The 16,323-nt window shown below is 29.8% G+C and overlaps 2 protein-coding genes across 2 annotated transcripts; both read right to left on the bottom strand.

Annotated features, from left to right (window-relative positions):
• Positions 1-4,652: 4,652 nt before the first annotated feature.
• LOC107929202 (L10-interacting MYB domain-containing protein-like) lies at positions 4,653-7,575 on the bottom strand. Its single transcript, XM_016860579.2, has 3 exons — positions 7,077-7,575; positions 5,538-5,876; positions 4,653-5,455 (listed from the first exon to the last, which is right to left on the bottom strand). Exons 2-3 carry the CDS (start codon positions 5,874-5,876, stop codon positions 4,829-4,831), a joined length of 966 nt encoding a protein of 321 aa, XP_016716068.1. The 5' UTR covers positions 7,077-7,575; the 3' UTR covers positions 4,653-4,828.
• Positions 7,576-10,015: 2,440 nt separating this feature from the next.
• Positions 10,016-12,559, bottom strand: LOC107929185 (TVP38/TMEM64 family membrane protein slr0305). Its single transcript, XM_016860550.2, has 4 exons — positions 11,963-12,559; positions 11,063-11,299; positions 10,740-10,957; positions 10,016-10,471 (listed from the first exon to the last, which is right to left on the bottom strand). The coding sequence occupies exons 1-4, from the start codon at positions 12,305-12,307 to the stop codon at positions 10,297-10,299; spliced, it is 975 nt and encodes a 324-aa protein (XP_016716039.2). The 5' UTR covers positions 12,308-12,559; the 3' UTR covers positions 10,016-10,296.
• Positions 12,560-16,323: the final 3,764 nt, after the last annotated feature.

Genomic DNA, 16,323 nt, shown 5'->3' on the forward strand with positions numbered 1-16,323 from the left:
TTATAAATTTTAACAAAATAAAAAAGTCTAATAAATTTTTTTTAAAATTGTATAAAATTAATAAAGCTTATTTAAAATATTTAAAATTAAAAAATATATTAGAATTCTTAAAAGATAATAAAAATTTGAAAAAAATATAAAAATATTTAAAACATTAAAATTGATATAAACTTATAAATTGTATACTAGATCGGATCAGTTGGTTGGACATGTTAGGCCGAAATTGGCAAGGGTATCGATTCAGGAAAAGCCATTAGACTAGTTAATCTAGAAAACGAGCGGTTGAACCGATTTTTTTTATTTTTTTAAATATTTTTATCAAACCACAATTTCATTATCCAACTATTAAGCATTAGTGGTGAGCAAAATCCGATTCGATTCGAAAAACTCGATAAAAAATTCAAATTTTGAATTAAATAGTTCGAGTTATTTGAGTTAATCAAGTTATTCGGATCAACTCGAATAAAAAAAATAAGATTTTTGGTTTAACTCGATTATAAATTACACAATTCGAGTTATCCGAAAATCCGAAAAATAAAAGACAAAACTACGTCGTTTTGATAAATGTTTACATTTTCTGAAGTTAAAAGTCAAAACTATTAAGTTAAAAGGTAAAATTTCATTGTTTTAATAAATATTTACTCATTAAGTTAAAAGGTAAAACAATTATATTGTTTATGTAATTAAATAATCTTGTACTTCGTCTACTAGTTAAATAATCGGTCCATGTAAACGCAACATTGAGTATAAATAATATGATTCGTTAACTCGACTCAACTTAACTCGAAATTTTTTCACTCGATTAGAAAAAAATTTCAAATTGAGTTCGGTTGCTAAAATATGATTCGTCAACTCGACTAACTCGATTTTTTTTACTTGATTTGACTTCACTCGATCGAATACTTACCCCTAATTAGGATATGTTATAATGAAATATTCTAACCAAAGTTTTCAGAACCAAATCAGTGGCTAAACCGGTCAAGCCACCGATTTGCTAGTTCGACTGATCTATGCAATTCTATTAAATAAAACATTAAAAATTCAAAAAATCCGGTTCAATCGACCAATTTCCAAGTCAACTGGTCTAATGGTTTTCTCCAGACCGATACCCTTATTAATTTCGATCTAATTGGTCTAATAGACTGATCTGGTTCGGTTCAAGATTTTATGATTTTTTATAATTTTTATTAGTTTATATTGATTTTAATACTTTTAATAGTTGTTACATTTTTTATGATTTTTTATAGAATTTTAATATGTTTTTATAATATTTTAAATATTTAAATATATTTTATTAATTTTATAAATTTTTATAATTTATTAGAATTTTTATAATATTTTATTTATTTAATAATTTTTATAAGTTTATATCAATTTCTTTCTTTATTTATTTATTTTTATTTATTATATCATTTTATGAAAAATATTAGAATAAACCGGAAGCTACCACATGTAGCCATTTGTTTAGCCCGTCAATTTATTTTAACGGTCAATGTGGTCAATGACAGAAACTGATAATAGAGATGCTTAATTGATTATTTTAGTAACAACAGGGGTTAATTGGGTGCGAATTTAATATAGGAGATTAATTAATTTTTTTATATTTTCTTAAGGGTTTTTTTTACTGTATGCTATCTTAAATTGATTTCTTAATTTTAAAATATTTTAATTAAATGTTTAAAATATCAATTTCATATTAATATTTTTTTTCATCAATTTATGTTTGATGTGAAGCACATTTAGAGCATGCGGATGAAATTAAAAACATGTGTATTTATTTATATAATATTTATTTATATTCTTAACTCCTCATCAACATTTAAATTGGAGGTAAAATGCACTCAAACTCATATCCTTGTTGCTATAATAACAACTGTGCCAATTGAGCTGAGACCCAATCGTCATTTCTTTGTTTTTGTTTTTTTAAGTATTACTAGTATAGTGCAAACAAGGTATAAACATGGTGCCAACCAAGCTTTTTGAAATTGGATCGATGATCGAATCTACCAGGTCACCAGCTCTGTCGGTTCGTGCAATTCGATTAAATAAATTATTAAAAATATTTAAAAAAAAGTTTCAACAGATTTTTTAAGTCAATACGTGCCTGAGTAACCACCGCACACGATGGGACTCGAACATCCACACATACAATTACACCAGATGAATCTCAAACTTGAGTATTCAAGACTCAAAGCCTCCGCCTTTGCCAACTATATCAGAACCTCATCGATAATATTTCTTTTTTTTTAATATATTGTATCTAAGTTATTCATGCAATAGACACCTAAATACTTAAAATTTTTTTGGTAGAAAATAACAGCAAATTGCGATTACATCAAACAACACTTAAGCCTATGAAGGGCTATTAGAATCAGCTAACAACAAACCTTGAATAGATAATGGTGGTTCATCAAATACACATAAATTTATAAAACTAAGATTTGCACACTTAACCATGTAATTTGCAAGAATATGATGAAGACGCCTTCCAACCTCATCCAAAAACATAAAACGAAGGGCCAGTTCTTTATTGCTTTTGAGAAGTGCTTTTGAGAAGTGCTTTTGAGAAGTGCTTTTGAAGAATAAAATGTCCATTTTAGACATGAGATTATAAAGTAGCAAATATGTATTTAAATAATGTTCAAATTAGTTAATATTATGATATTTTAACAAAAATATAAAAAAAATAAATTATTATAACTTATTGTTAATATTTTAATATATAATATTAATTTTAAATATTTCTAAGTAATTAATATTAATTAGTTATAAAATTTAATTAGAATATATAAACTATATTTAAATATTTAAATATAAAAATTAAATATTTATAATTAGATATTGACACGATTGTATTATTATAAAAATTATTTTTTATTTTTAATTAATGTTTTTAACACATTTGTATTATTTTATTTTAAAATGTATTTGAATATATAACTCATATTAGATATTAACATAACATAGAAAACATAAACTTAACAAATTAAAATATTAGATATATTTGGATTGAAATCTTAAAAAGGGGGTAATATTCATATATCAGATATAAATACTAAAAATTTTACAATAGCATTTACAATTTAAATTGAATTCATTAAACTAGAAGCTATAGCATCTCTTGTTAATTCCATTTCAAAACCACTAAAAATATTTGATTCACCGTTATCATCACTATCATTGTCGTCGTCATCGTTATCATCACTTTGTGGCCCATGCGCATTTTCTAAATCATTATTATTCTCATATGTCGAGTTAATATCTTCGTATTCCATAAAATCTGCATCATTTCGACCGACATGTTTTCGAATAAAATTGTGTATCGTCATTGTAGCAACAACGATCATCGTTTGCTTCTCAAAACTATAACTTGGCATATCCCTTAAAATGGCCCATTTTTTTTCAAAACACCAAAAGTTCGTTCAATCACACTACGTAATGATGAATGTGAATGATTGAATATCTCTTTTTTACCAGAAATCGGTCTACCTCTTCGGAAGTCAGGTAAATGATATCGTTGACCTCTATATGGTCCAAGATAACCTTTCATTTGAGGATATCCAGAATCAACAAGATAATATTTTCCTACAAGTCATAATATAACAAACAATTAATTCAAGAATTTTTTTAATAAAAAAATCAATTAAAGAACTTATACTTTATTATTTAAAAAATCACATATAAATAAAATATCTAACCATTTGGAGGGTGCGGAAATTTGTATTTTGGATCTCGAATTGCATCAAGAAATATTCTAGTGTCATGTGCCGATCCTTCCCATCCAGCTATGACAAATGTGAAACACATATTAAAATCACATACTGCCATAACATTTTGAGTCGAGATACCTTTTCTTCCAATATAGGGAATTTGTTCATTTGGGGGAAGAATAGCCGCAATGTGAGTACCATCAATTGCACCTATGCAATCCTGAACAAATAATCATATTACTCTCGTGCATATTTTTAGTCGACCAAATATATTAAAATATAATAATATAAAATTAAATTTTAACCTTAAAATGCGGCATATATATAGAATCATTATGTATTTGTTCGGGTATTGAGCTAAAAAAAGGATCTTCAGGTGCAATTAGATCAGTGGCCATCCTTGAAACTTTCTCAAGCACAACTGCAAAGTATCGACTTATTGTTGATCCAGACCTTTGAAATCTTTCTCGACATTGGGAAACTTTTGCACCGGTGCCCAAGATGTATAAAAAAATTCCCAACATTTCAGTAGAAGATATGTTTCTTGAAGTTTGCAAGTTGTATCTTGTCTCCAAAACTCTCAGCAAACTTGTGAATACCATTTTAGACATCCTAAAATTAATCATACAACGTGATTCGTGACCGTCAAGAACCTCCCGGATCCATGTCTCACCTGACTGTTTTGAATCCATGCATGGTTGCCTCAATATATACTTCTCGTAATATAATTGCACGGAAGAAGATGCAACAGCAAATATTTGGTTAAAACATTCTATACGTTGTAACATCTATTTCTTTTCCCTTTCATCATCACTTTCATCACCGCTATAATCCTCAACTGTACTCATCACCTGTGAATAAATTTTATATCCAAAATCACATATAAACAACCATTAATAAAACTAATTTAATAAAAAATAAGTGGAACATAAATTCAATATCTAAAGACCAAACATAAACAACTATTAATAAAACATAATTGATACACATAAATAAGTAGAACATAAATTCAATATCCAAAAACTAAACATAAATAAAAACATAATTCGCTTAAGCCATTATAACTAGAAGATTACACATAAATAGATATCTTTGAACCCTAGAGGATCAGAAAATTTTCAACTATCCTCCATTTCTGTCTTAAGCCACAAAGCTCTAATCTTAGGATTAATTGATAAAAACATAATTCGCTTGTCCTTATTGAGCAATAATCTAAGTGCGAAAAAGTATAGCGGACTAGCTTCTGGAACTTCTTCCGACATGCTGTCAAGCATTTTGACTGCTTGTGGAATACCATATGGATCCATAACAGGAGTCAAACTAGATGTGGCTTGACTCATATTGTCAGCTGCATTGCATAGTTTTTCTATTTGACTGGACAATCTTGCAGCTCCTCCAATTTGCTTTGAAGATTTCTTTCTTCCAGTTTTAAAATGTGAACTTGACGTCTCAGGATTTTTTCTTTTTTGACTGTTTCCATCAATTTGAACATCATTTGAAATTTGAACATCATTTGAAATGTGAACATCATTTGAAATGTGAACATCATTTCTCATATTTTCTTCTTCACTCTCTTCAGGTATTTCGTTGTTAACATCCTCAAAAAAATCACTACGGAGTGTACCAGAAGAAGGTGCCCATACTTTATCACCTGTTGCAACTATCCCCATGAACATTTGATCCAACTTTCCTTCGAATTCAGGATCAATGCCCGATGTTTTAAATTTTTTAGCTTCAGGCACAACCTGCATATAAAATGATTGATTAATAATAGTAATTGGCAATAATCTCATAAACAAAAAAAAATATTTAGAATTTGGAAAGTACCTGGAGCCTACTCTCCCACCATTCATCAGATGCATCAACGGTTCTTTTTATAGGATTCCACCCTAAACCAGTATCTTCGCCTTTAAGTTTCTTCCAAGCTTTCCATTCTTTTTTTAGGGCATCCCACCTATTTTTAAGTTGTCTTTGTGAAAAATCTTTACCCTTTTCTTTCTCAAAGTTGGTCATTATTTTCAACCATCCATCTTTTGTGAAATGAGTACCAGGCCTATTGCCTTTTAATATCTCTTTAATACAAATATCACAAAATATGTCTGTCAATCTCTTATCCCACATTGCTTTCACTTTTTCATCACTAACTTCAATCGCCGAAGTACTCATCTATTGTGTATGCGAACAGATTCGTTTCAGCCAGTAAAGCAATAAAGAAAATCAAATGTCACATAAATATAAATGTTTACATGTGTCTCAAAAATTTAACTATATACATGAACAAAAAACAGTATCAAAAAACAGCATCATAGTCTATTTTGGGATTTTATGGTTCTCATTTTCTTATATGTTTGGACCTAACAACTGGCGTTTTTCTTATATGTTTGGAGCTACATGCAAATTTCATCATCCTAGAGACAAAGCTGAATAGCCATATCATGCATGTTTCATGCAAGTTTATAGTCATATCATCCTAGAGACAAATTTGGAGCTACATGCAAGTTTCATCATCCTACATGCAATATTTATTTAGCAAATCCGGAAATTAATGTCATCTAGATAACTTGTCCAACTTTATAGTCATATCATGAATTGGTTTATCATTTGAATCCAATATGAAAATCACATATATAAAGACAAGGATGATAAAGTAAAATTTTTATCACTTGCTATGACTCAAACAGAACCTTCCCTCTTTTCACTTTTAAGTTATAAATTTGGTTTTGACCTTAAATATAGACTCATGAATAAAAAGTACTGCTGGATTTTTTGACCATTTTTAGCATAAAAGTTTTGTTTGATTGTTGTATAAGTTTGGACCTTGTTAACGCATGCTGTATTTCTTCAATGATTGGTTTTTAACATGTAGTTTTTTGTGTGGTTATTGGTGTTTCAGAGTCTTACTGTAACTTGTATAAGTTTGGACCTTGTGTGCTTATTATCTAAGAACTGGACAATGCAAGTTCGGGAGCAACAAAATGAGAGCTTCATTCATTCTTCTTGATTTTCTTATATTTCTTTTCTCTAAAATTTTCTCATTTTACTAAAATTACAGTAAAGAAAATTTGTAGTAATTATTTCTCTAAAATTTTCTCATTTTACTAAAATTACAGTAAAGAAAATTTTCTCATTTTTCTCTAAAGGTTTTGGATCTTCGAAAACTTCAGGCTCCTCATTAGGTTCTATTATTTCTAAGTATTTTAACACGTTTGGCTCTTATAAGATTTAGTGATTTTAAAGCTTTTAACCTTTAAATGAATTTTTACTTTATTTTTATTATTAGGTTCTAACCAATAGAAAAAGTCAATCCCATACAAAATTAATCAATATACAAAAGAAGAGAAGAAGAGAAGAAAAAGATAAACTCACCAGCAAAGGGCAGTGTAGCAGCAGAGGGCAGAGAACAGTGTAGCAGCAGAGGGAACCAGCAAAGAGCAAAGAGCAAAGAGCAGAGAGAAGTTTAGCAGCAGAGGGAACCAGCGTCGGTGTGGCTAAAATGGTAAAGTAACCAGGCAAAAGGACTTTTTGGCTGAAAAGCTAAAAAAATCTACTTCTCATCTGCCGAGAAGTCCTTTTAAGAAGCTGTCCTTTTGCTCTCAAAATGAAATACGTTCTCCTTTACTTTTTAATGAAAAGCGCTTTTTTAACTAAAAGCTCATCTCAGCCGGGTTGAAGAACGGACCCGAAGTCTACCATAAAAATTTAATTAGAAACATTGGATACTCTGTTGTTTAATACTGCATATATAAATTTCAAAATATTGGAAGTAAAAGGGAAAGAAGTTGAGAAACAGTGAAACCCCATGCAATAAAGTCCAAGAATCACGAAATCCATGGCTTCCACACTTAGCTAAAAGACTACAACATCACTTAAATGTGTGATGAAAAGGCCATTGATTATGAAGTTGCTTTTAGTGGTTGAAATAATAAATTCAGAAGGGTTTTGTTTGTGTTCCTGTTTTAGTGTCTAAAACAAATAAAATAAAATAAAATAAAATAAATGTTGATCATTGATTGTCAACAAGTAGAGTAGAGTACTATCTATAATTTAAACAACATTGAATGCTGTGCTCGACTTGTCTCTCGCATTGGATTCCTTTTACTCAACATTTCCCCCCACCCCCATATGTGAAAACAAGCTCATGTTTTACTTTCCTGCAACAGCAACCAACCTTTGACCATTTCTTCCCCCTCTCTCTCCCTTTTTATCTTTTATAAATTAATTGATGGAACAATCGAATAGGTATATATAATATGTTAAGTATATCTCATATTAACGTATAAGGGTATTTTTAAATAAAAAAATAGGTGAAATTTTTAACAAAAAGATCAGTTTACTCTTTAATTTAACATATACAAATTAATTTACCCATTAATAAAAGAACAAATTGCAACCCAACTCCTAGTATAAGAGTTCCATTATTCGTCATTTAACTATACATAAGTTTCATTTTTTCCATCCTATTCATTTATTTGAGATTATGTGCGTGTTAATCATCTTACGATTAAATGGTTAATGGAAGGATGACATGATTTTGTAAAAAGAATTTGTATGCTAATAAATTTAATCTTCAACGTTTATATATTATGTCAATTGGATCTTAATTCTAAAAAATATATAGCCTTCGATATTTATCTGTTATGTTAGTTTGGTCGTGATTTTAAAAATTCAAAAAATTATAAAAAAATACAATTTTTAAAGAATTATAATAAATTAAATTTATATAAAATTATACAAGAAGTGATGGAAGTTAATTTTTTGGTTTTAAGAAAATTTTCCCTTTTTATCTTTTTCTTTAAGAACTATTGATGTATGGTTGTAGGAGTCAATTATTCATTCTATATTGCTTTATCTATATGTCTAAAATCCATTTCGGTACAATACTTTATCAAATATAAAACAAAAGTTGCATAATTCAAGCATCTTCAACTCTGACAACAAAGAAATTGCATTTGTGCTTAGAGTGGAATGAGGAGGGGTTTTTATATTAATAATATTGAGTGGAATAAATTATTTATCAAAATAGAGTAAAAATAAATTATTTACGAGAATGGATCATTTTGAACAGCAACATAATAAAAATGTGTCGCGAACTAAGAGATGGCCATATGGCCACCTTTTTTCAATCATTTTTAATTTTTTATTTTATTTTATATTTTTTAAACGTTTGATCCACTAATTTTATAAAACAAGTCATTTTAGTCCTCATTTAATTTAATTATTTTTAGCCATTAAACTTGCGTTTTTAATCAAATTACTTAAAATGAATAAAAAAATTAATATTTTTTAACTTTGATGATGTGACATACATGTGGGTAACATGTCAATATCTAACTTTTTTAAAAATTTAAGAATTCAAAATTAAAAACTAAAATTCTCCTTGTCAACCACGTGACATTTATGTATATATCATGTCAACAAAATTAACAAATATTAATTTTTTCACTTATTTTAGAGTAATTTGATAAAAAAATATTAAAAAAGGTGAAATATTAAATAAACTGTTAAAATAATTTATTTTATAAAATTGAAAAGTCGCCTTCAAAAAATATAAAATAAAAAAAATAAAATCGGACAGGTGAAAAAGAGGCGCCGCCCCCTTATTTGGCAACACCGCTTTTATAATTAAAATATTATTATTTTATTTATTTATATTAAAATACTATTTTTAATAGATGATGTACTTAACGTGTTAACAATATCAAAATTAATTGTTCAAAACGACTTATTTTCATAAATAATTTACGGATTCGTATTTTCTTTACATCATTAACGTAAAAAACCCAATGACGAGCTACTAGGCACACCAAGAATGATCATCTTTTCAAGAAATGACTTGCTCTCCAACAAACAATGATACAGCTCATAACGTACCCCTCGTACCAATGTGTATAAAATAATATATATATACTATTTAAGAAATTTTGTGTATTTTTCAAAAAATTCTATCTTAGGACAGAAACTACCAATGACAATATGTAGACTAAAATTTTTAAATAGAAAAATATGGTACAGGTACTAAATCTCAAAGGACTAACAACATATTTTAACCTTAAAAAAATATAATTAGACCTTTTTCTTCCAAGACAACAATCAAATCTTAATCAGAATTATTCAGTGTTAATCATTAAGTCATTAGCTGTCTGTTTTGCTCAGAAGCATCTCAATTTTTTATACGTAAACATTTCTTTATCTGGCAAAAGCTCACACCCAAGGTTAACAAATAGAAAACAAACAAAAGCTTATGCACGTTCATATGAATCAAATACAATAATTAAAAAAAAAAACCAATGAATAGTTGAAAACCATTAACAGAAACATTTTGCATAATATAAACAGTCATAAAGTCAACAACAAAATGACATAGAATTATATACATAAATGTCAAACAGTATTTGCCTTGGTCTCTCAATTAAGCGTGTGATGTAAGAAAGAAAATGATCTTTCTCCATGATGTTAGATTTGTCTTTGGTTCCCCCCTTGTGTCACATACGGATGAAGTTATTTAGCAAATATAAAACTTCATCCATCCCTATAAACATGTTTCTCATGGACAAATTTATCTGTAAACCAATACCATACCTTACTGCTATACCAATTCTTCTTCTCTCTGCAATTTTCTTAGCTGACGTTTCGCGTAAACCGTGAAAACAATTATTGCCAACAGAGTTATGAGGAAACCACCAACGTTTAACAAAATCTGTACAGCCGATAAGCCATGTCGTTCTTGTGAAGCGTCTGCCAATGTTTGTATGAGGGTGCCACTGCAAGAATCAATATGTTAATGAGTTTATGGGGTATGGTGATGATAAGACGTATACATGAAAGAATGGATAGCAGAACCACCTAACACAGCTCATGCATCTTGCATGTATCATATTTTGGGTATATCTGATTGAATCAGTTATGGTCGTATATCATTCGTTTAAAAGACATCGACTTATGTACATGCACATATATTGTGATGATCAAAGATCATATGCAAAATAAACAGCTATGTGTCATAAACACAAGGGCGGAGAGAGAAATTACGTGTATATCGAAATAAAAATTTCTGGCACCATTCCTACCAAAGATCCCAAGATATAAGGTCCATACTCAACATGTGTTGCAACTGCACAGTAATTATATAAAATATATGGGAATGGAGAGAGTCTGATTAATGCTACAGCTTTAAACTGATGAAGCCAATTTCCTCCACCAGCTGCTCTCAGAAAGGCAGCTTTCTTAGGATATTTTTCTAACCAGCCCTGCAAAACACAGTAATAGCAAACAGCTTACCACGTGCACAGTGACAGTCAGGAAGGATCAATGAATAAGGGATCGACAATAAAATCTTAGGATAAGGCACACACTTGAATCCTGTGAAGGAAAAGAGAGCCGATAAAGAATGGCAATGATACACCCACAGCAGCTGCGGAGATGATTAGTAGAAATCCAAAACCATAACCGAATGCCATCCCGGCAACCCACATAGATGGTGACGAGGGTAGAAATATCGTGGGGAATAATGCCACAGAAGCAAAGATTAGAACTGCCAGCATTGGAGTACTAAAGGTTGCCATCTCCCACTTAATTAAAGGCATTAGCTCCTGCATTCATCATGTCATTAGTCAAGTTCAGTTAGAAAGGGCAAGGATATTTTAACAAGAGATAAATGAATAAACTACACTAGTCTCTCGAATGAAATCATGACTTTAACCAAAGCTAGCATAAAGATCAACAATTTTGGCTAGACACTGCATCAAAAAATGAATTAAACCAAAGTGGCCATTAGTGATTACACAAAAGTTAGAGCTTATTACATTATAGACTAGTTTATCAACAAGTACCACTTTTGGCATAAGAACAGTTCAATTATTCTCTCAAATCTCTCAAACCATAAACTATTGCCATATAAAGAATCACTAGGGTGTGACATTTTGAAGCTAAAGAAGAAAATGAACATGAAAGCATATTCTAGAGATTCTAGAGGGAAGGAAAAAATTGTTAGAAGAGATACCAATAGACATAGAATTTATCTGAATTCATCCCTCAAATTCAAAGAAAGAAATACATCTTCAATCACCAGTTTAATATCATACAATCATTAAAATCCAAAAAATCAAGTAAAAGAAAAACTATCTTTCATCCTATTGACAAATTTGAATAAAAGAAATAAAACCCAGAATAAACCTAACCATTAACAATCCACATAGATCATAAACAGAACAATGCAACAAAGGCATGAAATTAGGGATAAAAAAAGTACTGACCTTATCCATGAAAAAAGGGCCAACCCATTTGAGAAAAACAGCAACCAGCAACCCTAGAAAGGTAAGTAAAATTCCCAACTTGATCCAGTACCAAATAGACCTTCTCGATTGAGAAGAAAAACCTGGCTCTTTTAACAAAGAATTATTCTCTTCCGCTTCACATTCTTCTAATAATCTCTGTCTCAAACTTAAAGAATTATTCTCTTCCGCTTCACATTCTTCTAATAATCTCTGTCTCAAACTTACCCTTTTCTCATTAACATCATCATCACCCTCAACTCGTAATTTCAGCTCCGGCACCACTTCTCCTCCCTCATCATCATTGTTATCATCATTGAAAGTCATTGAATTTTCAGAACAAGAACCCAAATTTCCCCTGTTTGGTTCCCGAGAAAATTAGAGAAGGTGAAGCAATAAATGGGTAGATGAATTGAAAAGCAAAGAAGCGTATCAAATATACCGAAAGCAAGCAAATCTAAACCAATCAAAGCAACGTTTGATTTTTCAGGTTTTTTGATTAATTTAAAAGAAAACCAAAACCCTAACGTTTATTTTCATTCTAATTTGTCAATGTCAATTGTAACTGAGCAGATTTGGAAACCTTTTTTCTTTTGTGTTCTTCAAGTGTTGTAATTTGCGAAACTGCCATTGGAAGCAACGACGTCGTTCCCTAAGAGGTTCGGGTTCCAAAGGTCACAGACCAATATTGCTAACGGTAATCAAATGTGGGCCCAAATCAACCTATCAATTTTTAATTCAATTTGATTAAATTAAATTAAATTAATATTTAAATATTAAAAATATGTAAAAATTTAATTTAATTTTTTCATAAATTGATTATTTAAATATTTTATTTTAAATCGATCCTTTAATTGATTTAATCGACGGATTCAATCCAATTAGAATGAGACTGGTTGTGACGATGACATATTGGTGAGCTAGAATTAGAGAACGGTGCAATTAAAATGGGACACGCGTGATTGAAAAAGCTGGCTTATAGCGGGCACTACCCATGTATACAGCTGCAAGCGAGAGGAATAATTATTTTTTGGTTCATTTAAAAGGGTATTATTATAGCTGGAATATTTTGGGAAGAATATACTTTAATAGGTTTGCCTTTCAAGCTTAAAATATGTACCAAACAATCAAGTTTATATGATTAAGCAACATAACACTTTAAGAACAAACCAACAAGTTATTCAAGATGTCTTATATTATATTAATACTAATCAAGAGATGTTCCCTTAGTAATTATTGATCTGGTGTTGGGTTAATTAATTACATACAAATTTAATATATACTAATACATGATTATACGTATATATGTGTAAAAATTACATATTCAAATATATGTATATGTCTTTGAAAATAATATTGTTATATCCCTACTATGTAATGGCACACGATAAAATGAAGAGCAATTTGGCAAGATGGTGCCTAAGAGTGGCCCTCTGTCCCACACCTTTCATAAGTGGCTTTCTGTCTAATCTTTTATGACTAACTATCTATGTAATCAGAGGTCACCTTTTAGCCACTTGGTATGGACTCTCCATGAGGACTATTGAGGGATCACTGGTGCATAACAATCTTGTATTGTCTTAACAAGAAGAATGTTAGAGCAATACCACACGGTATTGTGCATGGCGATAACTAACATGCAACGGATCTGCCACCTAGTTGACCACCCGGGCAAGCCTATCATCTGTATTGTCAATGGCATGGCACTATTAGACAGGGTCACAGAGACTCTCCCCCATATATCTCTTGGAACATGAGGAATAGGGGACCAATCCTTCTTCCTCTCTAAAAAACCCTAAGTCTTAGCCTTCTCTTTCATTTTTCCTTTCTTTTCCTTCTCCCTCAGCATCATATTCCGACTCTCTACCTATCACAGGCGAACTTGTACTCCAATCACCATCACCTTCTCCTTGTTGATTCCTTATATCAACAAATATATATCATGCAAACACTATCAACTTCATAGGATTCATTGCATTTTGTCTTCTCTACTAAAAAAAGGGCAAATTGGTCATTCTGTTAAAAGTTTCATTTATTTTTGCTATTAAAAACTAATTCTTGTATGTCAACATGATGCACACATGGCAGGCCATGTGTTACAATCTGATTATTCTTTCAATCATACTAATTTTTAATAGTACAAATGAATGAATTTTTAACAGAAATGATCAATTTACTCTTTAATATAACGTATAAGGATTAATTTATCAATTTTTTTGAGTAAAATAAACAAAATGTAACATAACTCCTAATATAAGACCTCCATAATACTTTTACCACTTGACACATATGGCACCTTAAGTTTCTTGTTTCCATGAACATTAAAAAATATCTATAGCAATCAATCCTTTTCTCATGTTCGGGAATTACCTTAGCCTTATAATTACCAAATTGCTAAATTGACAAAAACTAATACTTCCAATCTGTCAGTATTCGACTGTCTGAAATTAGACTTGAAAATTCCCATTTTGAGCACATCATTTTAGCCATACATACATAGAACACTTCAGCCAAACACAATTTAGAGACTTCAATAAAACTCATTCCAAGTTTTCCATAACATGAATAGTTACAATCAATGCTCTCTTGCTTAAAAGAGAACAATGCAACAAAACCAAAGTTTAAAATTGAGAAATAAAAAAAAAATTCTACCCTAAGAAGGTTTTGATTTTATTTTGATAAAAGAATGAAAAAAAAACAGAAATAGAACAAAAAATAGTTAGGGGGAAATATAAAATTACTTTTTGAATTCTGAATTGAATTTTAAAAATCTAATGTCTCTATTTAGATTAATACTCTGATTGATTCACGATTCGATTCAAATAATGAAAATACTTTAGAGTGAGTGATATACTCGTTTAAAGAAAATTACTACACAAATTAGAGTAGCGAGAGGTTAATGAATTAGGTGAGATAGTAATTAATGTAACTTTTTGTAAATTTACTAACATAGGCAATATTTTATTTTAACTTTTATCTTTTGTTATTTGATTTAATTAGTAACGTATCGAGTTGAATTCTTGTTACACTGAACTCAAGTATTAAATGTTAGTAGAGATTTTTTTTATGAATTTACTAAAATAAATAATATTTTAATTTTAATTTTAATCATTTGATTTAATTAATAATTTATCAAATTGAGTTAGTGTAACTTCACTTCTCACATCAAATTCAATAAAGTATTCAATATTATTAGAAAGATTAGTATAAATACATAGTATAAATATACACAAATTGCTAAATCTAACATATGATATAAGGCATACATACACATAACTATGGTTAATTTTGTCTTTATTTAAAATCACATTTTATTAAATTATCTTTAATCATAAATAAGGATAAAATTATTACTAAATTATTCTAAGATTAAAAGTTAAGTACGATAGCTCAATTGGCATGAGTATAGTTGTCAATATAAGAGGATATGAGTTCAAGTGTGTTGAAGCATACTATCATTCTATTCATGGATTGAGGTCTTTTCAATTAAGAATAATAATGTCAAAATAATAATGAAACTTTTATATAAAGTAGTATTGATTTTGAGTCGGTTTAATAATTAATTAAATTACAAACAACCAATAAAAAAATCATATTCGACCAATAATGAGGCTTTTATCCATGCCTTGCATTGCAAGACAACTAATATGAAGTAAGATTCTTCCAACAACCAATAAAAAAAATCATATTCGACTTCTTCATTCTATAATATTCCAAATATTATTCAAAACAAATTTTATAATTTCTAATTAATCAACTTATACCAAAACAATAATAAATAATATAATTAAAAAAACCAAAATCGAAACAAAAACTATGTTGTTGGCAACATGAACCGACAAATTGGACACATGACTTGTCTTGAGCCATTGAACAATGTAATCTCCATGGAACACACGAGAGTAAAGCATTCGAGTGATTTGAGAACCAGTTCCCATCTCTCCCATACGCACTCAACATTTATTTTTCGAATCGAAATCATTAGATGTCACCTTCTCGTAGATTTGAATCTTGTTTTGTCAGTTCGTTCGTAGCATGTTCGGCTGCTAAATCCAAAGCGTTTTTTTTTTATCGAATCGATCACCAAGTCCAGCTCGTCTAACAACATTAGCCATGTCTTCCCAATCGGATCGCTGAAAGTTCCAACCCCGAGCTTGCAATCGAATCATATCCTCAACGTTACAAAGAACCTCTTGTCCTTCTTTCGCTTTCAGCATTGCCAAATACTCATCACGCGGCACTACCACTTGTTTCTTGATCATTACAAGCAAGAACAATTTCTTACGTCCCGATTCACGAGCCGCATTGATCATGTCACTACAAACAACCAATATCGAAGACAC

The sequence above is a fragment of the Gossypium hirsutum genome, chromosome D03 (genome assembly GCF_007990345.1).
Source record: "Gossypium hirsutum isolate 1008001.06 chromosome D03, Gossypium_hirsutum_v2.1, whole genome shotgun sequence".
In the NCBI taxonomy this organism is placed as follows: Eukaryota; Viridiplantae; Streptophyta; class Magnoliopsida; order Malvales; family Malvaceae; genus Gossypium; species Gossypium hirsutum.